The sequence below is a fragment of the Lepidochelys kempii genome, chromosome 5 (genome assembly GCF_965140265.1).
Source record: "Lepidochelys kempii isolate rLepKem1 chromosome 5, rLepKem1.hap2, whole genome shotgun sequence".
Lineage (NCBI taxonomy): Eukaryota > Metazoa > Chordata > Testudines > Cheloniidae > Lepidochelys > Lepidochelys kempii.
This window is the reverse complement of record NC_133260.1, coordinates 131,483,618-131,510,151: the sequence shown is the minus strand read 5'-3', so window position 1 is coordinate 131,510,151 and position 26,534 is coordinate 131,483,618. Positions and strand designations below refer to the sequence as shown.

The following is a 26,534-nucleotide window of genomic DNA, read 5'->3' as shown; positions in this document are numbered from 1 at the left end:
CCTAATATATCTGGACTGTCCAGGAAAGGGTAGGAGAGTGCAGAACACATGGTTTTGGAGGAAATTCCAGGACTGGAAGCATGTTGCGGTCACCCTGCAAGTGGTAGCCAGGTGGTAGAAGTCAGAATGTGACTTATGTGTGGCTGGCAGGCACTCGGGGTGGGGGGCGGGGGGGTGACCTGCATGCTTGAAGGCTGTTTGTGAGTGGCCCACTGGGAGCTATATCAGCAAAGCATTATAAGGCACCCAAGGGTGCAGGGCAGAGGTGACCGAGCCCCTCACTAGTTTGGATTGTATCCCGGAATGTCATAATATCACATTATATAGTATTATTAATATTTATTATTTAACATGTATATTGTGGTAGCACCTAGAGGACAACCAATCGAGGGCCTCACAAACCTATAGTGACTGACAATCCTTGCTCTGAAGATCTTATCACAATAGGCTTACTGCAATTGAAGTAATTTCATAGATAAATTACACAGTCCTTTTAATGAAATGTCCTTGAGCTCTGATGGAATTTACAGGTGCTTGATGGGTTGCAGTATGGAATTTTAAACTCTCCCAGTTTATGTGCATGGAGCATGTCTAAGAATTGTAAACCTCTTTGTGCTCTTTAAGTTGGTCAGCACTATACTGCCCCCACTAACTATTGTTTTCCATGACTCAGATTATTTCTAGGAGGCCACATGCAGATAGCTCACAAGAATGACTAATTCTTCCCTACCCCATGTCTCTTCCACACACATGCCTAAATTGTATTCAAATCCGAAGACTGTTCAGTAAAGAACCAAAGCATCCTGAATTGTATTTTCTCTCTTCTCTCTTCCAGCCACTTCTACATCGACGACTGGGACAAGTCATCTCACAAAATGTGACATAAAGCAGAAAGCCTTCTGTGTCAATGGGGGAGAGTGTTACATGGTCAAAGACCTTCCAAATCCCCCCAGATATTTGTGCAGGTAAGAAGCCTTTGGCTTATTTCAGTGGAGCCACCATGTTTCTCGTGTAATTTTTCTCAAAGTAATTGCTTTAATATCTGAACAGTTCTCTCTCCCACAAACGGCCCAGCAGATATTTAACAGAAGCATTAGACGCATCTTCACCTTTGTGTGGCAGAGTTGGTATGAAAACTCTCTAGCTATTGAGAATGACTCCTGTGTAACAGGGCTCATGTTCATTGCAAGGTTAACTCAAGGTATAACTTGAGTTTTGCCCCTAACCTGACTCCCATCTCTACACAGAATCTTTAGCTCAAGTTAAGTGGTGCTCTATACTCGAGCTAGCTAGCTTATTTGGGGGGGGGTGGGGAATGAGGGAAGGGGTTGAAACCTGAGTGGTGCTGACACTTGGGGTTTGTCGATGCTACAATCACGGTGTGTGATTGCTCATGTAAACATACCCAAACTAGCTTTAATCTCTCTAGCTCTGGCCCAGAGCAGAGAAGCCACTTGACACCCTTGAGCTAATAATGCAGTGGGGATGCAATAGCTCGAGTTACAACAACTCATCAACTGCTAATCCAATCACTGTGCCGCTAATCCCATCACTCTTTGTAGCTGGAGTGTTGTTTCATGGTGTGGTTGGTCTCATCTGAGAGGCTAGTCTAGACTAGTGGAATAACTCAAGTGTACTCACTGTTGCAATGAAGCCAAGCCTATAGATAGCTCACACAATAGTTATTAAAACTCCACAGATGGTTTCATAATACAGATAGTGCTATGTGCCCAGCTGGCATATGGATACCCTGAGATAACTATTATTTGAAATCGTGGCTGTTAGATCTTAGAGGACAGGTATCACTGATTAAATAATGAAAAGATACATTGTGGAATAACTATGTCTGATATAGCACATGCATACAGTATAGCACATACAGTAGTTAATTTTTATTAACATGTTGTAGTAAAACAAATGACTTATTAAAGATCAATTAAAATATTATTTAGAAAACTTAGTGCCACCAGAAAATGTTTTGTTTTGAAGTTAGGTGACTACAAAGTCGCCGGGTCTAATGAGGTCAAATTAATAACAGGAGTTATTACTTTGTTAAATGCACATTTCATAATAAGCAATGTAGATTGCCATCTGAACTCATCAGTGGATGTCAGTGTTTTAGACACAGAGCCTTGATTCGGGAAAGCACTTAAGGATGTGCTAACATTGATCCATATTCAGGAATTCACTCAAGCACATTCTTAGCTTGAAATGCGTGCCTGAGCACCCTTCTTGAATCGAGGCCTAGTTTCGCTGTCACAAACAAGTCCAAATTATAGCCTCCACCAGCCCATTATTCTGCAGAAGACCCAGGATAAATACAAACAACGAGGAGCAGACTAACACGGCTACCCCTCTGAAAAGTATAAATTCAGTTGCTGTGGCTGAAGCTTTGCATCTTGCCATAGCACATTGTACAACAGGTACCTTTGGATGCTGCAGTGGTGCTGATCACAGACCAGAGCCAGATGCAACTGGGTGCTCTGAATTCTCACTGACTTCAGCACGTGGCATTCAGTATCCTGAAGAACTGAACCTTAAGGGAACTTTTCTCTGTAAGAATATTAGCATTTTCAAGAGAGGCAGCAGAAGCTAGTCAGTAAGATACACAATCTGGTGTAATCACATGAATTTTCAGTCTTATAAAGGCTAAAAATCAAAACCCAATAATTGCTCTTCTGCAACCTCATGTAAAGTGCGGGTGGAGAGATACCTTGCTTTCACATGGAAAGGAGAAGATAGAAATTGCTTCCGGGAAATACTGGCTGCACTCTAGTGAAACGCTTTCTGTTCACTTCAGTTTTGCCTTTTTCTGTGGATCTTACCTGCAATTAACCAGATTTGTTTTGTCACGAATTCCCAAGCTGCTGGAATCATGACTATTTATTCTATTGCTGTTTATAACCATTTTCTTTAAAGTAAAAGCACCAACTTTGATTTGGGACAATTGCACTAAAATTACATGATCATCGTAACCGAGCAGTGCAGGATGACCCAATTTTAATACTACACCCCTGGGAACCTACCAGAAACCAGCTCCAGTGCTTCCACCTCTTCATTTCCTCCTCGTACCCCCTTCAGAACTTTTCATAGCAGCCCCCATGGCTGTGCGCGTAACACGTTTGCTGCGTGCAGAACATTTTTACTATTCGTTGGTATTGCTCTGTTGAATTTAGAGTCACCTCTTTTTCACTGTATTTCAAGACACTTTTTGAAATAGCCAGATCTGACAGTGTTTGCACTTTATTATTGTAATTTTATTTTGTGTTAAATGTACCAGGCCCTCTTAAATTATTTTTTCTGATGTAGAAAAGAAATAAGTGTTAAATCTAGAATCAGAGTGAAAACAAAAATAACTCCCTAAAATTTGTGCAGGGCACTATTCTGGGTAGCAAAAGAAATATCTGGAGAAGTCATTACAATGTAAAATCACAGGATCTGATTTTTATTTATACTAAAGCAGTGGAAAGGGAGCTCACTGTAAAGGAGAGCTAAGCTCACAACTAGTTTGCAATTCTTCTGCTATGTCTCTTTGATATTTACCAGCCCTGAAGCTGTTTATACTGTAACAAAACAAGACAAATGTCTCTGCGATACAGTGACATGAGAATCTGAATTGTGTTTTATTGGGTACATACTGCAAATCTGAAGAAACAAAGTAGCATTATTTTCTTGCATGGTTAAAGATACGGATGTCTATTTTTAAGTGTCTGTTAAAACAAATATCTGTCAAGGACACATTGCTTCCTTCTACTGTGATAACAAATCTTTTTCCAGAATGTGCCCATGGAATCAAAAAACTTGAAAGATGGTACTTGCTCTTCATGTTTCTGCCTTGGTAGCAAGTTCACATTTTCCATATGCTCCATCTGTTGAGAGCAAAAACAAAATTTTTAAAGCATGAGCCTCATTGTTCTAAATTGTTTTTAACACGAATCAAAAAATGTGACTCAGATGCACAACAACCATGGAATTTTCCAGGCAATGTCTCTGGTCATGTAAGCCCCCCGTGAATCTGTCTCCTATTGCTAAAGTCAGAAGTTGTGTAATCAAAAGTGATTTCCAAAAAACTGAAGGTATAATAATTAACACTGTGTCACATTTTGTTTTCACTGATACTAGTATAAATTTTGAGCGAATTGATTGTTTGTTAGTTACCTGGATTTATTTCTGAGATGTGTATGTATCTACAATGTACTGTACCTGAAATGTTGCATATAGCAACATCTACAGTGGCACAGTGTTGTATACATTTCTCTTTTGTGTAATCTAATTACAATCCTGGACTAAACAGAATAATCTCAGTCAAAAAAAGAGGGTTTGGAGGGTTTTTTTAATGAGACATTGGGTAAAACTTTTTAAAGTGCCTAAATGAGAAAGGAGTCATTTTGAAAAGTGATTTAGGCACCTGGACCCAGGTCCTCAGAGGTATTTAGGTGCATAACTCCCATGGGAGCTAGACACCTACACACCTTTGAGTATCTGGGCCTTGGAAGCCTTCACCTCATTGGATATGTCTACACAGCAATGGAACACCCATGGCTGGCCAGGGCCACCTGGTTTGAGTTCACTGGGCTCAGACTGGAGCCCAGCTCTGGGACTCCACAAGAGGAAAGGGTCCCAAAGCCCAGGCTCCAGCCCAAGCCCAAATATCTACACAGCAATTTTTAGCCCCCACAGCCTGAGCCCCGTGAGTCTGAGCCAGCCATGTCCATGCCATGGGTCTTTTCTTCCACTATAGACGTACCCATTTGCTTTCAGTAAGACTTAGGGTATGCCTACTGTGCAATCAGAGATGTGACTGCAGCTTGAGTAGGCATACCCACACTAGCTTTCAGCTAGGTAGCCTGGCTAACTATAGCAGTGAGGACAGGGTGGCACAGACCCTGGCGTGGGCTAGCAACACGAGTACACACCTGCAATCCCAGGCAGCCTTGTGCATCACCAGGTCTTCGCCTCTATTTTTAGCCTGCTAGCTAGATTAAAGCTAGGCTGGTATGTCTACAAGCGGCAGTCACACCTCTGAGAGCAGTGCAGGCATAAACATAGGCTTCTAAGTGCCTACATCACTTCTGGAAATGGGACTCACGTTTATACTACGGTATCATAGCGACAGGGCATGCTGCTGTCACGCCTTACCTTGGATGCGTCCTTCATCGAGGAAACAGGTTTTTCCATCGCTGTAGTTACTCCACCTCTCTGAGAGGCAGTAGCTAGGGTGATGGAAGAATTCTTCCGCTGACCGAACCTTCTCCATAATGGAGGTTAGTTCAACCTGACTGTGTTGCACAGGGCGCGACATTTTATGCAGCCCCGGGCAATGTAACGAAGGCAATATAATGTTTAGGTGTAGCCCACGCCTTAGGCTTCTCAGTCACGGAGGTGCTTTTGAAAATTTTACCCGAAGTCTAATAGTGCCAGACCATGTGGTATTTTAACCGTATTGTGAAAAGGAGAGTGGTTAGCAGATCTCTTTTATTTGGAGAAGACTCTATATAGTATTCTTCATGTTTTTTCAAGCCCTGTTTTGAACAGTCTTTCCATAACCCATTTTTGATTACGCTAATTTGATATTTCCTTAGTAACACACCACACAATTTGTGTTGCCTTTGCTGCTGTTATTCCCTCAAAGTGATTTTATGCTACAGCTTCGGTGGTTGAAAACAGTGCTTCTTTCTAGCAGAGACATTACTTGACTTTGCTTAACAACAAAAGAATGAATTTCTTATTTTTATAATTGTCTATATCCTTGTTTGCAAATGGAATGGGTTGAGTAGGAATTAATTAATGTGATGATCCAGAAAACTGTTAATTGAGGGGAAAAAAGGTAAGCTTATTACAGTGCTAACTGAAAGGTTTGCCAAGTCTGAGTGGGTCAAGAGGCAGGATAGTGTTAACAGTTCTGAACTAAGCAATTAAAGGCACAGTTCTTACAGTGGTTCATGTAAATATTGATAACATATTCCTGTGCTACCTACCTATACTACATATTAGCTTATAGTAAAGAGACTTGTTCTTGATCTTTTCTATTAATATGTACAGTTAGTCAAAACATGGAGACTAGTCGTTTTACAAACTTAAAAATCACTAAACACAAAAATCATCAGGGACTAGAAAAACTTTTAGAGTGGTAGATACGCTGGAGGGCAGGGATAGGATACAGAGGAACCTAGACAAATTGGAGGCTTGGGCCCAAAGAAATCTGATGAGGTTCAATAAGGATAAGTGCAGGGTCCTGCACTTAGGACGGAAGAACCCAATGCACAGCTACAGACTAGGGACCGAATGGCTAGGCAGCAGTTCTGCGGAAAAGGACCTAGGGGTGACAGTGGACGAGAAGCTGGATATGAGTCAGCAGTGTGCCCTTGTTGCCAAGAAGGCCAATGGCATTTTGGGATGTATAAGTAGGGGCATAGCGAGCAGATCGAGGGACGTGATCGTTCCCCTCTATTGGACATTGGTGAGGCCTCATCTGGAGTACTGTGTCCAGTTTTGGGCCCCACATTACAAGAAGGATGTGGATAAATTGGAGAGAGTCCAGCGAAGGGCAACAAAAATGATTAGGGGTTTAGAACACATGACTTATGAGGAGAGGCTGAGGGAACTGGGATTGTTTAGTCTGCAGAAGAGAAGAATGAGGGGGGATTTGATAGCTGCTTTCAATTACCTGAGAGGTGGTTCCAGAGAGGATGGTTCTAGACTATTCTCAGTGGTAGAAGAGGACAGGACAAGGAGTAATGGTCTCAAGTTGCAGTGGGGGAGATTTAGGTTGGATATTTAGGAAAAGCTTTTTCACTAGGAGGGTGGTGAAACACTGGAATGCGTTACCTAGGAAGGTGGTAGAGTCTCCTTCCTTAGAAGTTTTTAAGGTCAGGCTTGACAAAGCCCTGGCCGGGATGATTTAATTGGGGATAGGTCCTGCTTTGAGCAGGGGGTTGGACTAGATGACCTCCTGAAGTCCCTTCCAACCCTGATATTCTATGATTATTCTTTTATCGGATCAAGGAAAAGGCTGTGGTCCTGATGATTTAAGCCATCCAATTTCTTTAATAAATAGTTGGTATAGCCTCTAATTAGCCAGTAGAGAAGATACAGGCCCAGAGTAATTTCTCGGTTATACCACTGTAAATCCAGAGCAGCTCTTATCTTCATTGGCCTTATTCTGATTTACACTGATGTAACTGAGCGTGGACACTGGCCCATATATAGAAAAGGAAAGAATTGAAAATGCTATGTGGGTAACCAAAAAAGAGAGTGATGACTAGTGACAGTATTGGAGAAATTACAATATAAGAAGGTACTTTCAAATATTGCCTGTTCATACATGTATAATCCAGAGGAGACAGTTTGACAGGCAGAATTGTAATCTGCACTGAATTTTGGTTGTCCGCAATAAAATGCCTTTCACATGCACGAATAATCAGAAGTGGAAATGGTCATCCGACCCTCTGTCCACACTGGGCCCTTGTTTGCAATGGTTGGCAACTGCACCAGTGTTGACAACAGTTTAAGTGTCAGTATAAACACAGCTAAATTGTTTTCCAGTGCTGTGTCAAGAAGCCTGACCCCGATCAGACTGGAAATGCACTAGCATGTAAATTATTGCCAACACCAATGCAGCTGCACCCATTGCTGACAACAGGAATAGAACAAGGAGCAAGCGGACCCCAGAGGCCAGTGACTGTGGGCCTGATCCTGAGCCTTTTAATCAGCAAAATGCTCATAGACATCATTTAAAGTTTGGCCTGAGTCAGGAGATGGAAATCCAGGGTAGGCATGAACGGCCCTTAGTCTGAGATTTAGTAATAAAAAGCACTGTAGAAGAACACGGTATCATTACTACTACTACGAGGATGGATACTTAACAGTAAAAGCCTAGTGTAAAATAAGAATTAAATTAACAGGATAAAACACTCTATTGCAGTTTTGTTTCTTCCAGTTTGCTAATACAAATCCAAATTCAACCTACTTCCCTGCCCAGTGGCATAACCTTCCTCTGTCTTTATTATTTCATTCTTTATTGAATTTATCTATGGTAGTGCTCAAGGATCCCTGTTGGAATCAGGGTCCTAATGTGCTAAGGCCATACAAACATATCAGAAGACAGGATCCGTGCTTTGGAAAGCTTAAAATCTGTTCCTTTGATAAACAGATTCATCTCTACAGCAATCGGTTTAGAAAAAACCTCTTCAGACACTCAAAATGTACCTGTATTGAAAGAAAGTAAATCTTGTACAATGCATCTGGACAAAGATGCATCCATTTGTATTTAACACTGCTTATCTTGTATCGTATGTTCTGTATGAAATTCCAAAACACTTTACAAGGTTAAAAAATACAACTACTATGTAAGTGCAGTGTGTTAATATCCTTATTGTTAATTAATGCCACAGATAATAGTGAGCAAAGGGAGAGAGAACTTTAAAAAGCCAGGCAAGGGAGAAATGAGATTTCAGTGCAGCTGAAAATCTGATATGGGTTGAAGAGGTACAGGAAGACTGTTCTAGATGAATGCAGCTGCAGAGCAGAATGCTCTTGAATTTAGATTGCAAGAAGGTACAAATGGGAGGCCAGAATTAGAGAGAGAGAGACCAGAAGCAGGCTGGAGCAAGCTCATGAAGTGCTTTAGAAACAAACAGAATAAAGCATAACTTGACATAAATATAACTTAATTTAAATGTGTCAACATAACTTGATTTAGCATGAAGGTAAAAGTCAGATAACTTAGTAGAACACTGAGAATGGAGTGAATAGGTAGGAGAAAAGCAGATGGCCCTGTGGGACTCCATAAGAGGACCATCAGAATCATGTTCTAAGGAAACCAGAGAAGCCTGCGTAGCTATGCCGGCCTTACAGAATGAAGTCCCACGCAATGTCAAAAGCTGCACTGAGGTCCAGGAGAATGAGGAAGAAGGAAAAGCTGGCCGCAGCTGCAGAAAGGAGGTCATGGACAACATGGGGGAGAGACGTTCCTCGTTACAACCAAAGTCGAATTCATGTTGCATTTTTCCAAGGCTTATGATGTGTGCTCCATGAGATGAGATGAGATGAGATGAGATGAGATGAGATGAGATGAGGCTACTTATATCTACCTCCCTGCTTGTTGTTTTTTGGTCTACCTCTTTTCCATTTCTCAAATACATTTAACCATAACTGCTGCCTTGAACAAAGCTGTGTTTAAAAAAAAAGAAAGAAAGAAAAGCATGAGCTTGAAGGTAGAATGTGCTATTAAAGAAACAGCAAAGTCCGTAGACTTTCCATAGGTCCTGCAATATACATGATTGTTGAAGGCAAGGATGTAAAATTATTGTCCAACACCGTGTCGTTAATTGGGAAAACTTGGTGTGGTTCCGTAATCAGTGTCTCAGGAAGGAACAATGAGCAGTCCATTTGTACTAGAGCTGACTTTTTTTAAAACTGCACAGATTTTCTTGAATAATTTTTTTTTTAAATTTTACACAATGATAATTCTCCGAGGACACATTTTTTCTTTCATTATATTTTTTCATTAGTTTCTGGCCCCCATGCCCCTGAAGTCATTTAGAGACTTTCCATGTTCCATAGGAAAAAAATTATCAGTCTGATAGTTCAGTGGTTTTGGTGTTCTATTGCTTATCACATTTTTGCCCTTTAGGTGCCAACCTGGATTCACTGGAGCAAGATGTACTGACACTCTGCCCATGAAAATCCAAAACCAAGAAAGTATGTTAAAATAATCTGAACTTTGCTTTCTCCCCAACTACAGCAACACAATCACTATTACTTGGTGTTTTCACAGTTCAGCTGGAATTGGCATCCTTTGATTCTGATTATGGCTTGAATCTCTTAATTATTAATCTGTACACCATGGCATTATCGCATCAAAAATGTTCCTAGTTTGTGTGACTTTTTTTTTTAACTGGATCCTTTTCATCCTCTGCAGAATTTTGTTGCTGTTGTTTCACTCTGCCAACTTTCTTGGTTGGTGAAATGCTGCAAATTGTTACCCTAAAGGAATATGTAGACTGAGATGAATGTTGTACAGATTTCATTTCCTAGCTGCCTTGCGAATACTACTTTACAAAAGCGATTTGGAAATTTGGAATGGTGAATTTTTTGCATCCTGAAATATACTGTGATCTCGATTGGTTTGGGGCTTCTGCAAAGCAAGTGGGCTGCTCTCAGCATCTTGAGCCATTTTGACATGCTAAACCAAGATTCAGTTTCTGAAGGTGAACTCACCAAGTCAAATCAGTTCACACTGAAGGAGCTTCTTTCTTAGTGTATATTCACCTCTTCTCTTTTCTCTGTTTTCTCTACCATTTTTTTTGTTTTTCCTCTCAGGTGCCCAAATGAATTTACTGGTGATCGCTGCCAAAACTACGTAATGGCCAGCTTCTACAGTACGTCCACTTCCTTTCTGTCTCTGCCTCAATAGGAGCATGCTTAGTCAGTGCTGCTTCTTTGTCGCTGCATCTTTCCTCCGATTTTTTTTTACCTGTAACTAGATTTATTGCCTGAGGCCTAATATTGATTGCCTCTGCTTGTTGCATGAAAATGATAACAAAAGCAATTGCAGTACTCTGTTGGATTTGTTGGCATTGATGTTTAGGCATTTGAGACTTAGGAGCGTTCTGAAATTAATATTGAATGACGTCCTACGGAGTTGTAGCTGACAAGAAGTTCAAAGATACATTTAAAAGTCTCAAAAAAAGAAAAGGAGGACTTGTGGCATCTTAGAGACTAAACAAATTTATTTGAGCATAAGCTTTCGTGCGCTACAGCTCACTTGCTCACGAAAGCTTATGCTCAAATAAATTTGTTAGTCTCTAAGGTGCCACAAGTCCTCCTTTTCTTTTTGCGGCTACAGACTAACACGGCTGCTACTCTGAAACCTGTCATTTAAAAGTCTCGCTTTTTATTTGCTAAAAGAAATAAATCCCAGCACTAAAACAGCAATCGCTTTATAAAATCTTTATAAAGATAGTAACCTTCCAAACAAAAGGGATATACATAAATTGCCTTGGAAAATAAAAGCTTACATGCTCCAGGTGTATCAAATGAACACACTCAAACAGGAGTGAGGGCTTTTTTTCCTTTATTATCCAAACATTTTACATTTCAGTAGGAAGAAAATTACATGAAGAAAGAGAAGGGGGGAAGGGGACCTAAATGATGCTGATTGACATTTCTTATTTATGGGGGACAGGTGCAAAAGATCAAATATTTCAGAGCCAGATTAAATGGCTGAAGAAATGTGCCATGTAGACTCCTTTGGACACACACACACTGTAGGACTGGGGCCTTAGAGACATAGTTTCATAAACTTCCTCTTGGATGGTCTTGTTAACTATTAATTATTATTTAATAGTGAGAAAGTGCGAAGTACGTTGCATATTTATTTTGTGCCTTCAGATATAACCAAGTCAGATGTAAAATGGAGGGAAATTGCCTGGGGTTTACATTTTTAATGCACATTCGCTATTCATAATTAATTTTTGCTGGCGTTCCACTGCATTATGATGTAAGGGCAGTTCTATATGAACTATTTTTGATGGATCACTCACTAGCATTGAAAGATTTCAGAGACTGCATGATTGCTCAGTTTAGATTTCCATTAGTACATAGGCTAAAAAGCTGTTAGCACACACTGGACATTTTGGAGCCCTAATAGAGACATAGGTCTTCTCTTACATCAGTGAACAAAGAATGTACATACATAATTCATATTGTCTATCATGGGAGTTACCCTGGTAAATCCCCAGGACAATGGCAGGCGATTCGACTGCACAGCATTCTAGTATTTATTTTACACTGCATTTTAAAAGGTTTATTAGTGTGAGTAATTTTTAAAATGCCTCTTACATGTATCAACCAAAAGACTAAAATACCTTTCTAGGCTGTGCAGTCCTTTTGTACCTGAGTATTAGATTTGTAATTATGAACATTAATTTATTATTTTGAAAACCAAATTTTCTGTGCTTTTAACAAGTGTTACAACATTTATTTTTTAAAAAAGTAGTGCAAAGGCTAAATTACACTTTTCCAAAATTAATTCAAATGGAGACTCAGACATGAACCACAAGTTCATTTTTTCCACACAGAAAAATAATATATTTGGGGGTTTTTTCTCATTTGTTTTTAATTTTTCTAACTATGCTTGGGATTTTTAAACAAGTCATTGGGTTTTTCAAAAAGGCCATGATTTTCAAAAGCACCTAAGATCCAGATCCTCACGACTCCCTTGAGGGGTTAGGCACCTACAGATATGATATGTCTACACTGCAAAAAAAAAAGAAAACAGAGGCCGCGAGTCTCAGAGCCCAGGTCAGCTGACTCGGGCTGTTGGGTCTTGCACTCCAGTGCTGAAAATAGCAATGTTGACTTCCCACTTGGACTGGAGCTCTGAAATCTGGCAATGGAGGAGGATCTCAGAGCCCTGAGTCCAAACGTCTACACTGCAATTTTTAGCCCCCACAACAGAAGCCCAAGAGTGACCCAGACTCTGAGACTCACTGTTGTGGGGCTTTTTGTTGTGCAGAAATACTCCGAGGGACTGAGGAGCACAAGCCTATGGAACGCCTGTCTTTAAATCACTGAGGTATTTTTGACAACCCCATTGAAATTCAGTGGGTGTAGAGCACCTATCTACCTACCTTGGGCTACTTTGAAAATCTAGCCTATTTATTTTATTCTACCATTTTCTATATACAGTAGATCTGAAGCATAAAGTGGCATTTCTTAAGATGCAACAAATCTTAAAATGACACTTCTGGAAGTAGACCAAGGAGAGCCCATTTCAGTGTAGCCAGAAAAATCAATAAAGAAGCATTTCTATTACATTTGTTTTACAGCCACGTATAGGTCAAGCCATACAATTAAAAAGAGAACTTTGCCTGATCTGAAGAATCATTCTAACATTATATCTGGGGCTGAAAGGCAAGAGCTTATGCTGTATCCCACATACTGAGCAATTGATTTAATTAAGTTTAGTCAGGTAAGCACATTGAGCAAATCAGATGTTAAACAAAGCAAGCACCAATAGAAAAAGAAAAAAATGGAAGCTAGATTGCGCCATCCAATTTCAAGCAGAAGTCCTCATTGATTTCAAGGGGCACGTTTGCTTTGAAGCGGATGGTTCAATGTGGCTCCATACAAAGACCTATGGATTAAAATCCTAATGTCATTTTTCTGTTGTTAATATTCAGCTTAAAAGGTGGGATATTTAAAAGCATTGGCCTCGTTCCGCTGTGGCTGCAGTCAGAAGGAGTTTGACTGTCAGCGGGAGCAGAGCGAAGCCAATGCTGAGTGCTTTTGAAAATCCCATCCTTAGCATACCCCACATACCCCAGTAAGAGGTTGTCTAGATACGGAGCCCTGGACTGGACTCAACATATGCAGGTGTTCAAACAAAAAGATATCTCTAAGACTATTGTACTCCTCATACTGCACTGAAAAGAGAAGTATTTTTCATAGGTATCTTAGTTAAGGCACCTTCCCCCATAGAAATAGTTTTTCCTTCCTTTAAGTAGAGGAGGAAACATTGTAGAAGCATTTTACACCACGGACGTTGGCAAGGTCATTCGCTTCCAGCTTCATGAGCATGCTCTATCGTGGTTAAAGGGCCTTGCACTGCAACATGACAATTGACAGGTTTCGTGTATTGCAAAATTTACCATCAGGATTGCAAGTGGACAAAATTTCCTACCATCGTGAGGGAAGGGGAATAAGATGCACAATTTGTTATAAAACTGACAGTTAATGACTGGTGCAAGATCTGGTTCAAGCAGAGACTGGCTGTTTTTCCTAAAAGATCTGCTCCAGGGATTAGTTTGGCGAAGTTCTGTGGCCAGGAGGTCAGACTAGATTATTACATTGGTCCCTTCTGGCCTTGGAATCTATGAACCTGTGAAAAATCTGGGAGTCCCTACAGCACCCTTTAATTGGGACCCTAGCGGCAAAACCCAAGTACAATCTACTGCCTTCATCTGCCATGCCAGGTGGGGAGGGGATTCATTCCTGGTGGTCAGGAGAAGGTCTAAAGGGAATGTATGCAGAACTAGTGAAAATATATTCCCCAGGGATTCAGGTTACATCCACAGTGCTCAGTCAGCATGGAACAGGTAAACATCTTCTCCTTTTATCCTGTCCCTGGTGGTCTGAGGACCCCTTGCATGGCTGTAAGTTTAATTGTGAGTCTCTCAGTAGATTGTATGGTACATCTGCATGGGGGGTATGTATGATTTGTGTGTATGTGCACATATACACACGCACACACTCACATAAAATGCATTAGAGTGGCAGAAGGGACTAAATGTGGGAAAGAAACCTGTATTCCTGAAGGTAAGACCTGCAATACACATCACTTATTAAATTTGGTCAATTTTAGCCTTATCAGGCTTGGTGATCATTTTTTTTCATGGTTGAATAATTTCTTATGAAAATTATGAGACTCTTCTGTCATGTAACCTTGAGATTTGTCTGGCCAATAAATTACAGGGGATGATGGGCAAGGTTTGATTAAGTTCTGACGTACTGTAGTGACAACTCCAGCTCTCACTGGACTTGCTGATTGCTGTACAGTAACTCCCTCACTTTTCAGTTTTTACACATAAATTATATTTTAGGTTTTGAAATTTACAGTTGGCAGATTTGCTCTAAGATCATACAAATTTCCAAAATAGAACCCTGGCTACCGAGGTATTAGAAGTTTTCAGGTAAAATTTTCAAAAGTGGTTAGGTTATGTAGGCACTAGGTCCTACTGACATTTTGTGGAACTCAGGCTCCTAAGTTAGGCATGTTTGAAAATTTTATTCTTCATCTCACCCCAAGATGAAAGTCAAAGGCCGCATTTTTTTTTTTCAATCTAAATTGCCTGACCAATGCTCTGGAGCGTAGCAAACTATTTGACGTTGATATGATGGGCAGGATCACTCAAAAGTGAACATTTACTGTCTTCTCAAATTTAAATTAGACTTGGGGTCACATTTTCAAAACTGCCTTAAGAACACAAATTTTCAAAAGCAATTTAGTAGAGATTCAATGGGACCGAGGCTACTAAGTTCCTGTGGCCCAGATTTGTAAAGGTATTTAGGCACCTAACTCCCATTAAAATCCTTGGGAGCTAGACACTTAAATACCTATAATAATCTGGCCCTAAGTCACTTTTGAAAATGGGTCTTACCCTCCTAAGTCACTTTTGAAAATTTTACCCTTAAACTATGTGTTTTAAAGTTTGCCCAACATGAAATCACATTTACAATGGAACTTAATTATTTAAAATAATCTTTGTGTTTCTTTTTAAAACACACGGGCAGAAATTCAACAGGAAGCATATTGCATCTGTTGAATATGAGACAACAACATGAAATGGGAATGGATACAATGTAATAAGCGCTTTATAAAATTAAGTGTCGGGGTACTCTGCTTTCTTTTAATCAAAAAGAGACTGAAGCTCCAAATAGCAAAGATAAATTATGCTGTCTAGGATCAGAATGAGCGCTGCATGTTTCCTCAGCATGGTTTCTTTTTAGGACTTATGACCAGAGTATGTTCCTGTTTTAAGGACCAATTTCCAATGAATTATTTGAAAAAGAAGCTGCATGATATGAATGACTTCTGTTCAAATTAAATTAGAACCGGACTAGCAGTCTTACCTATAAAACAACATAAATGCAGTAATATATATGCATGAGCATGTCACTAATTTTACTGAAGATTTAACCAAGCTTTCTATGCAACTAATGTATATTGTTAGCAGTGTTCACCTCGGCATGTAGTACCAGCTCCTAAGAAAGAAATCTGGATGGATTCCAATTTAGTTAACCCTTAAAATGTTACCGATAGGCAAGGAAAGAATTGTGCACTTCACTCTCCCCAATCTGTGTAAGCTAATTGAATATCTACTTCCGTAGAAAATTAGGGTCAGGTTCTAAACTTCATAATAAACAAAAAATTTAGGAAGCGAAAGCTAATCTGGTTGAAGTGTCACCCAATGGGAAGAGAAACCTATATTTGTTGGATTTTGATGGATAACTTTGTTATACAACCCAGTTAGCCAAAGCACAGAGTAGTGATATCCTGGTCCCATTGAAGCCCATTGGAATTTTGCCATTGATGCCAGTGGAGCTAGGATTTTATCCAGCATTTTTTAGTTCTACAAAGGGAACAAGAAAACAACCTCCTCCACCCATGGAAATTACATGGGTCTCCCAGAATACGCAGCCACGGAGAAATTTGCGTTCCCCACTGGTGCTGGCTGTGGAATGCCAGATTAGACTATTGATTTTATCAGAGCGACAGCTCCCCTACCCCACACACAAACATCCTCCCACAAGTCTGGGTTTTTCCTTTGGACGCATGGCTGGCCACCAAGGGAGGGTTCTGCAGGGGCTGCGCGGCCTAAGGACACGGGGTCAGACCCTCCGCTAGTGTAAGTGGGTGTGGAACGCCCATGCAGTCACTGGAGCTGAGCTGATTCAAGCCATCTGAGAAGCTGACGAGGGCCCATTCTGTGGCAGATATCTGTTCCCATCAAACAAAATAGTAATGGTCAGGATGAAGTTGCCCCTAAACAACAAGAATGGCAGTGTCTCCCACCAGAATCACCGTTTTCAGGAACTGGGGGTAAGCACCCCCTAAATCCTCTCTCTGGCAGGGGTAATTCAGCTCAATGTAAGGACTCCATAGACTATAATTGTCAGTGATTAAAAATAAACTATTTCAAGCATCACCACCTAACCACACTTCCATTACCTCTCAGTAAGATCTTTAAGGGTTAACTGCTGTGTTCACTGCATTGTGCCCGTGCAAATGCCATATTCCTATTCTGGTGTGTAACACCTTTGATACAACCGTTATTGACCCGCAAGCTTACAGGCGCTTATCTGAGCACTGACTGCCCTGTTAACCACACGCCACTCGTCCTGTTTCAGTGTGCAGACACAGAACAGCCGTAATATTCATGTGTAATTTGTTTTTGAGTACAGTGTATTGCTCTTTTCTGAAACTTTTTCCCTTTTCTTTCTTTTTTGTCAACTTTCTGCATTGGCAGAGCATCTTGGGATTGAATTTATGGGTATGGACCAATCATTCCTTTTAGCCTGCAGATTTTAGAGCCTGAGAGATTAAAACCTTTTTTCCCCCTCCTTCAATTTCTAACCAATTTCTTTACGCTTTAGAAGGGATCATACAGCTATAACAATAACCTTTGTCGACTTCCTAGTTGTGATTAACTCACTAGAATGTTAATTAACATAGGATACTTTAAATCTCCAGACTTCATATACATTAGCCTTGAAGTCGCCATACTTGACTTTTCTGTCAGATGGCCTTAAACACTTGTTACATTAGCATTAGTTATGATCTTTTGGTGTGGCTGGGTTTTGGAAAAGCCAACTGAATTAATTAAGCAAAGTGGCTAATGGACTGTCTTTAAAAAAAGTCAAGAAGATAATATAGCCACTTAAATTCTGCAACAAAATAAGCAATATTGAGCTCAGTTTTCAAAGTAAAATTAAGTGACTAAATCCATATTTAGGTGCCTAAATCAGCGCTTAATTGCCTGCAGTAGGTATTTAGATACTTGAGTAAGAGCTGACAAGCCTCCCTTCAGATACTCAAGTTTACAAAATGGGCTCAATCTATCCAATAATAAATCTAAACTATGCAAGGGCAAAAGCACTGACAATAGGTACCATTTTCACCATGGTGCAGTAAATGTAAGGATTAGAGCCTGATCTTACAAACCCTTTAAATGAGTAGTCCTTGCTCATATGACTAATGTTTTGCAGGAGGTGAAACGTCTCTTGAACTGGCTGAATTATTAAAATGAAGCTAAATTTGATGTAATTCATTATAATTTGGAATTTCCTAAAATTCTTTACAAAAAATATGAAGTAGACAAATTGTTTTTTTCATTATTTGCAAAAGAGAATTAATTTTGATTCCTATTAAAATTGCCTGGATATATAATTAATTCATAGCCACGGAAATAGTGTGTGGAGTGCTGACCATTATAAATTTGAAGAAAAAAATCACAAGCAAAATATTCTGCAAGGGCCAGACTTTTAAGGTATTTAGGTGCCTACCCCTTATTGGCACCTAAATACTTTTAAAAGTCTGGCACTAGGTCACATAGTACTGTGCTGTAATAGAAGAAACTCTATTACTAAAATAATGTCTGGTGAATTATTTGCTATAATCCCACGCAGACTCACTTGCAGACTTTAGCTCATATACAAACCTCTATCAGGAAAGAGCATTTTAAAGCACTTCAGACTACCGCTTGAGATATGATTCTTTCTTTTAAAATTTCACAAATGTCTGTTAGAGGACAAACTTAAAATAAATCCATATACATTAGTAATTATGAGTAGTTTAGGGTAATTTGTAATTAATGGTGCCTTTGCGACATACACATATTTCACTATTATGATTTAAGGCTAATGGTGATTTGCATTATCCTAGCATTCTTGAGGAAGAACTAACAAATCTATAAAGGATTTTTTAACAGTCAGTAGAAAAAACCATCTGTAAATTCACATTGCACATATATCTCTCTAAGGACTTTTCCCAAGGCTGTTTTGAACTTCTTCCACGTTATTTTAAAAAAAATACTTCAACATTGTAGTTATTGTTCTGCAAAATATTATTAAATGAATCTGTAAATGTTACACCGATCAAACTAATGAATACGAAAGGCAGGTCAGTGTCTCACTGTCACTGTCTCACTGTCACTCCATTCAAGTCAGTGGAGCTACACCAGTTTAAGGATCTGGCCTGTGTTTGGTCAATCTTCACTTGGTTTATTTGACCAAGAAAGATCTCGGTTGTCCCACACCCTCTCTCTGAGTGTGACGCTGAGCACTGGCTTGAATACGCATGGATTGTGGTTCAGAACATTCACAGCTGGTTCATGCCGCCTGTTTTCCCAGCTCTACCTGTGCCATTCTGCAGGCTGGCATTGGGGAAACAGGCTTGTGACCTGACCTTTCCCACCCACCCCCTTGGGTGCAGAGACTACAGTTGTGATGGGCCACCACTAGTGGGTAGGAAGTCTTTGTGACCTGCATTGCTGTGAAGAGCCAGGCGCTGTCTCTCTCTTCCCTTCTGCAGTATTTCATTTCCCAACCATACGGGTCCCAGGGCATCGGGAGAGGGCACTGGCCCCATCTGTGCTGCTGCCTGGAAGCACAGCGCACTAGGCTGGACTCCCTCATTGTAGCTGCATGCTGTGGCCAGGGTGGATAGAAGCCAAAAAAGGGGGTGTTAATCCTGGCCCATCAGATCCTCCCAGCTGCAAGCCATGTAGAGTAAGTGCTCCTGGTTCTCCTAGCCCATGCTTCTTGGCAGCAATGGGGTTCATCGGGACCTGCCAATAAACGTCTGGGTGGGAATCACGGCCAGGCTTAGCCATGTCGGTCTCAGGATAGGAGAGAGGCAAGGTAGGGGAGGTAATATCGTAGACCAGCTTCTGTTGGTGAGAGAGACGAGCTACACAGAGCTCTTCCTCAGGCCTGGGAAGGCTACTCAGAGCACCACAGCTAACTACACAATCAAACCGGTCGTTTACCACGAGTAGTTAGCACGTATTCGAAGGGGCTATTCCCGGTGAAGTGGCCAGATCAAAAGGGAAATTAGTTCACTAGGCAAGAACCCTTTCACTAAACTAAAGGAGCAGCTCTGCTGTGAGCACCCCGGCCATCATACCCGCTTCTGCTGCCGTCCTTCAGTCTCCTCCACTTTTTAATTAGGGCCTGGTTCTCACTTACCCTAAGGCCCCTTTACACCACTCAGAATCAGGCTCGTGGAGCTTGTCCTGTAGTACCCACAACACATTGTGCTCCACACCCATGAGGAGGCGGTGGACTGTCGGTGCAAGATTCACTTCATAAACACACACAAACCACCGTGTCTATTTATATATCACACATGACAGACACCACATGACTACCACAGAACACACCAACGTACCTATAACAAGCCTCAGCGTCTCTAACACTGTTATCAAAGCTATCACAGTGCAGAATGTAGTTTCCATTACCTCAGTGTCTGGTGTAACCTCAGTGACGCCTCTGGAGTTAATAGGATTTACACTGATATAACTGAGAGCAGGACTTTTCCAGAGTTATATAGAATAAAATATATGCTAACATAATAACATGAAACCAGACTTCCAGTTCAAATCATTTTGAATTTACATGTAATATGTTGTATTTAACATAGTTCTCCTATATGTTGGTTTATTGTGTTCTCAAAATGCACCATTTGCTTGGCTAACCAGTAAGTACTTTCACGGAAGCGTCTAACTAGCCTAGGCTAGGAGTTATGCTGTATGAGAAATCCCTTCGGACTCTGCTTAAACCTTTTTTTCAAGCATTTCTTCACTCTGTTTTTTCTAGTATCAAGCATGCTGTGCCAGGCCTGCAGTTGACTCCTCAACTTATAACCTTGTCTTTCCCTGTATTTCACCTTCTGTCTTTTCCTGTCTGTCATGTTTGTTTTGGGCTTTTTTTTCCCCATTTGACTTCCTGTTCTTGGATTTTGAGTTGTTTAATAAATTTTGCAGCATTCTAGTTTTACCACACTGACTTCTTCTTCCCCTCTGTTAATACTCAGTACTATTAATTTTGTCTGACGGTGTTCATGATCTCTTTACTGGTGTTTTGATTTACAGTGGGGTTGGCTTGCAGGAAGTATTCATTTCATGATAAGGTGCATTGTATCATAGAAACTAAGATACCTTTTGGGGGGGGGGGGAGAATCTCCATTGACGCTGAAACTTGTTACCTTAGACAATTAGTTTCTGCAAGAGTGGCAGGCCTTAAAGGACATACAATATTTGAGCAGCTTTTGTGTACTCCCTTGCATAGCCACTGCCATTCTGGAGTGGGCAGTACATACACAGATACAGGGTTATGCCTCATCAACCAACCACAACATTTCTTAAATTAATTAACAGGTTCTCAGGAAATTATTATTTATTTGTATTACCGTAGCACCTAGGATTGCTACCTAGACGTCAACTAAATTCTCGAAAGTCCCTTTTCCATTTCTAAATAGTAGCCTAACTGGCTCACCATATGTTATGAGTATGATGTATCTTTATTACCAGTAAGTTCAGTCTCCCAACCAAAACTCCTGAATTGGCCCTTTCGCAACATGAAGAATCAGGACCTTCATGGAGACATGACTGTAAGGCCAATCCCTACATCCAATCTCACTCACCATCCCCTGACGCCTCACTTTCCCCCTTTACTCAGATCATATGACATAGAAATGGAACCAACCAATACCCTTAAGCTACATGGATCTACTGTCAATCACTATAATACTTAGCCTAGAATAGACACCAACTCACCCATGTTGGTTCCTAAAGCCTTTCTGACAAACCTGACCTTGTTTCCGAGAGCCTCAGTACAATCAGCTAATGTAAAATTATACTAAGCCACCTCTATAGACCACTCAGGGTTTCTTCCAAATTTCCACACTGGGTACACACAGAGGAAGCCCACGGAATGCCAGAGCATGTTGCTAATCCTTTGCTTTAGCCATGTGATAACCAAAGGATATGCTGGGGGTTCTTCACTGTCTCACATTGCCTGCATCTCCGTTGACATCGGTGGGTATGCAAGGGACATAAGACAGTGAAGCATTTAGCTCCTGGGTTTAAAGAGACACTAATGGAGACCTGTATTGCCATAAACCTGTATGAAGGGATCAGAGGGCAGGTCAGGGTCAGGTCAACAGTAAGTGTATCTCTGTGCCTAGCGGTGACCTTCCATGCCCCTAGGTTACTCCTGTGTGGTCATAGGCGGACTGACAGGTCAAGAGCACACCAATTAGAACTGCCCCCTCGGAACCAGGCCAGCAGATTTCAAATCCTGTGCCCATTCCGCCAGGACTCAGTCCCCACCATGGTGGGGAGCTGCATTTCTTTTTGTTTGTAAATCTCTCTTATGGCTGTTTCACCATTGGTGTCAAGATGATGCCCTGCCAGATTTAAGGCCAAGTTCCTACTGGCGTCACATCACTGTTAAGGCTACATTTCTCGATTGCCATGGGGAATTCTGGCTAGTTCATCCAGCAGTGCCAAATTTTTTTTAAAAGCCCAACCATGGTGACCATTTCAGTCCCAAAGAGAGGGAAACAGGCCAGAATTCGCAACGCCGTGTCTTGAGTCAACCCTCAGTTGGGCCCAGATCTACTCAGTAGGAGTTAGGCACTTAAATGCCTATGAGGATCTGGGTCTACGTGTCTCCAGTTCAAAGTTCTAAGCATAACATTTCCGTACTGCAACATACAATGATGCTTTCGCCAAGTGTGACCGATGACGGAACGTGAAGGCTGAGCCAACCCAAACATCGCTGGTGCTAATGATTTCTTTAGAATGGTGAAATATCTCTGCGAATGAGATCAGTGAAATAGAACAGGTTTTCTTCAGAGGGCAAGGCTACTCTCTAGCTAGAACCATTCCTTTAATACAAATCTGGACATGTAAGTAATCATACAGTGTTTCTTTGATACAGTGCATCACTAATAATTGCTATTGCCATATTTGGGGGCGAAAGGCTCAACTGCTGAGCGTTATTAGCGACCTCTGACCATTTGTCTCATTTTCATTGGTGATACAATTACAAGCCAACCTCATGTTATGAATGTAAAAAGATACTCTGAAATTTCTCCTGTAAAGACCACTGAGATATAAATTTGATTTTTTCTGGGGGGAGGTGCTGCGGGAAGGGACGACATTGAATGTTAAAACAAAATAAGAGAAGAAGAAACAAGCTAAATTTGTTTTCTGAGACTGGGAATTAACCTTTATTCCAGCTGTCTTTGCAAGAGCAAAACATCCAAAGCATTTTCAAATCATATTATTACCTTAGCGCATTGTGTTTTTATTTTCAGCAAATGATGATATTTTGTCAGTTTTAAAAGTCATATTTTGGATATTGTTCTAGTGAACAATATAAGTATCTTTTATTTTACTTGTTATGGTTTTTTTGGCACCCACTAGCCGCTGATATTGTGTTAAGAGATTAAGTTCTGATCCTGCAATAGAGTTTTGCCCAAAGTGCACGGTGATCATGGGTTTTTTTTTTACTGTGTGGTCCTGTATGGTGGTATGTAGCATGTCCACTGTCATCTGCTTGAATCGTCAGCCTGCATCTTGTAATCTTCTCTGTTTTTGTCCCTTTCTAGAAGCAGAGGAACTATACCAGAAAAGGGTCTTGACCATAACTGGCATCTGCATTGCCCTCCTTGTAGTTGGCATCATGTGTGTTGTGGCCTACTGCAAAACCAAGTAAACTTTTCTCTTCCTTTTTATCTCTATGATTATCCCTAAGGGCTTTATACCACAAACCCGCACAGCTGAACATAACGCTAACTGCCCAGGAGTAGTCCCATTGGACAGTTGTGGGGTGATAGTCAGTGCCTGATTGAAACCTGCCATAGGCTTGCATTGTTGATTCACACCATTGCTATGTGATGGCCATGTATGTAAGCATGATGATTTCATCATGCAAAGTCAATGTGTGTTTATCTAAATTCAAATGTAAGTGACAAAATTGGAATCGGTACACTCAGATTAAATACTGGCAGATACAAATCTCACTCAATAGTGGGTGAAAGTATACTAATTTTATTGTGATATTAGAAGTACAATTATATATAATTGTATTTCTAATATCACACCTGGGATGATATCAAAGGGCTTTGCAAATATTAATTTATTAACTAATCCTCCCAATTAGAACGTGATTCAAACTAACTTTACTGATCTGTTCATTCCTTTTTTGTCACATGTTCATAATTCCCATGGGAATCATGATGGGACAACAGAGCCCAGCTTTTTAACACTGTAATGTGGGTTTTAGGGACTAGAAGTAAAAAGATCAGACTAGTTTGTAAGTATCTGAGAACAAGATCAGCGGCTGTAGGAACTTGGAAATCCAAAAGACTAAAGGATTGAATTTGATGTATAGACATGTGCTGTTAAATTCTGTAATGTCTCTGTAAATTATGGGGCTAATGTAAAAAATTTAGGAGCAAGTCCCAGTGAAAGTCAATAGGACTTGTGCTGTCAAATTATTTTGCTGCTTTTATAAAACTCTTCTAATTGTACCTACCAAACACTAAAATAAAGTATTGTACGTCTACCACATTTGCACAAAGCAGATGTTCCATTAGATTTGCTCTTCTAGGACTTGATCCAAAACTCACTGAAACCAATGGACAGTGGGGTTTGGATCAGGCTTCTAACCTACAGCTTTTTAAATATACACATCCTAAAATACCTCTCTAGAGCAGCCTGGAATCCAAACCAGCCCTTGACAATCAGGAGGAGCAGGAGATATTGGGAATTGCTGTCAGCGGCCTGCGAAATATTTTTAAAGCACTTGATGAGTGTGAAAAGGGGACTGATAGGTTAAGCCCTCCAAATGTAGCAGTGGAGTCATGCTAGCATTTGGATATGCTCAGTGTGCTCCCTCCTCCCACATCCTGTCTTTAGCAAAACCCCACATGGGTTTGAAAAGAATACATAAGAAAAGAAAGATCTAGAAATGCCTGGGCATCTTTGCAAATGACACTGCTGATGGAGTGTGAAGACGACATCGAACAGCGAATCTTTAATTCCGAAGTGTTCTATCTGCATAGCAATTAAATTAATGAAGAGACGTCACAAAACCACATTAGGTTTCCCGTTACTCTTTCCTCTCAGCTTCCTTTTGCAATTTCTTTTTACTTAATGTCCTTTAAATGCAAGAAGAACGACACATTTGCAAAATGCGCCCAGCTATATTTCTGAAGGTGAAAAGTAGCACAGACTCATAGGGCCATATTCTCACATGGTGCAAATTGGCAGAATTCCATTGACTTTAGTGGAGCTATGCCATTTATACCAGCTAAGAATCTGACCCCTAAATTATGAATCTAAGCCTGTTTAGGACCCGCCTACACTACAAATACAGCTGAGTCAGGTGTCCTAGTTACCATACAGCTATCCACTAACACGGTTCCAGCTTCTAGCGTAGATGCGACCTGAATCATGTTCCCTAACTTGCCTAAAGTCGTGTGCATTGGAATTGTGTAGTAATCATATCTCCTGACTCTGCTGTATTTGTAGTGCATCCAGGAAACCTATGCTACATCTTGCCCTCACCAGTGCAGGAGGAGTGGAAATCAGTGGTTTTCAACCTGTGGTCCGCGGACCCCTACGTTTAAGATTTCCAAAGGGGTCTGCACGTCCATTGGAAATTTTTTTAGGGGTCCGCAAATGACAAAAAGGTTGAAAACCACTGCACTAAATTATAACAAAAACCAAAATGTGCCTCCAGTAATTCATGCAAAAATATTAAAATGCACAGTGTACAGTAACTCATTCTTTGCATTCAAGCTTCCTTGATCACAGCATCTTTTAAGAAGCTTCAGCTTCTTATTTTCCTTTTTTGCCAAGCCTGGAATATCCTCCCTTGATTTCTGAAAAGGGTTGAAAATAACATGGTTATATCCTGCAGTATCTTATCCTGCTAAAATATCTACACTTCTGTAGACAGCTTTGGGAACTGTAGGTACTATAGGCAAAACCCTATATACTCTGCAGTAAACTGGACCTAAATTTTACACTCAATTCCCTGGGTTCTGCAGCACTATTACGGAAATTCTGCAGTACCTTCAAACAAATTTGGAGGATATTTATAAATTAAGTATGAAATTGAATAACAGTTGTAATACTGTAGTCCTGATATATTTTATACTGCAGTTTCAGGTTTTGGTGTGCTATAGATTTTGTACTGGCAGCTTGTTATTAGCCCATAGAAGTGTTCATAGATGGTTTAGCAGCTGAGCAGGGGACATCAAGGTTGTGGTCTAAGCAGAGGAGTCCGAGGCATTTTGAGATAGTGGCAGAAACACAAAAGTTGGATGTTTTTGTCAAAACAGCAGTGAACCTATTAACAGTGTTGACATCAATGTGACAATCACTAGGTTTCAGAGTTAACGTTCCATTTACATAAATGAGGCAGTTCACACCTCTCAGAGCTGTCAGGGTGTCCACATACTTAGGCCAACCTTACTTCATCAGTTAGCACTTCATTAATATTTTCAAGATTTCCTCTGCAACCATAAAGACTCTAAATATATTTTTACGTGAAAGCTTGAATTGTAGAGCACAGTTCTGTGGCGGGGGGAGAATTCCATGGCAAATTCTGTAGATGCACTGTCCCAGAACACACAGTATGAAACACTGGGCTACCTCCTGTCTTGACTGAGAAAAGTCATCACAGTAACACATTGCTAGCTGCAAGGCTTGCGGAACAGGTACAGGACTGGAGGGCTCACGGTGAACAGCCTCTGCAGGATGCATGTTGCTGCTCTTCTGAACAGGATCTGCTGCTGCCAGTGCAAAGCATTTAGCTGTTGTTTGTAACATGGGTGTTCCCTGGCTCGGCTCCTAGACCCATAGGATGTGTTATAGATGAATTGTTTCCAGCATGTCCATCCAGCCCATGCTATCAAACCCGTAAGCAGCCTGCATGGTACCATATTGCAT

The 26,534-nt window shown here is 40.7% G+C and overlaps 1 protein-coding gene across 14 annotated transcripts in view; it reads left to right on the top strand.

The window, feature by feature from the left end:
• The window catches only part of NRG1 (neuregulin 1), a 707,377-nt gene that overhangs the window by 667,443 nt on the left and 13,400 nt on the right, over positions 1 to 26,534 (top strand). For 10 of the 14 annotated variants that reach the window (XM_073345927.1, XM_073345922.1, XM_073345924.1 and 7 more), the window contains 4 exons: positions 836 to 965; positions 10,324 to 10,382; positions 17,034 to 17,057; positions 23,183 to 23,285. In XM_073345927.1, the coding sequence (XP_073202028.1) occupies positions 836 to 965; positions 10,324 to 10,382; positions 17,034 to 17,057; positions 23,183 to 23,285 (316 nt within the window). Of the gene's footprint in view, positions 1 to 835; positions 966 to 9,654; positions 9,703 to 10,323; positions 10,383 to 17,033; positions 17,058 to 23,182; positions 23,286 to 26,534 lie in introns of those variants that run through there. The other 4 variants (XM_073345920.1, XM_073345932.1, XM_073345918.1 and 1 more) reach the window with 4 other exon arrangements.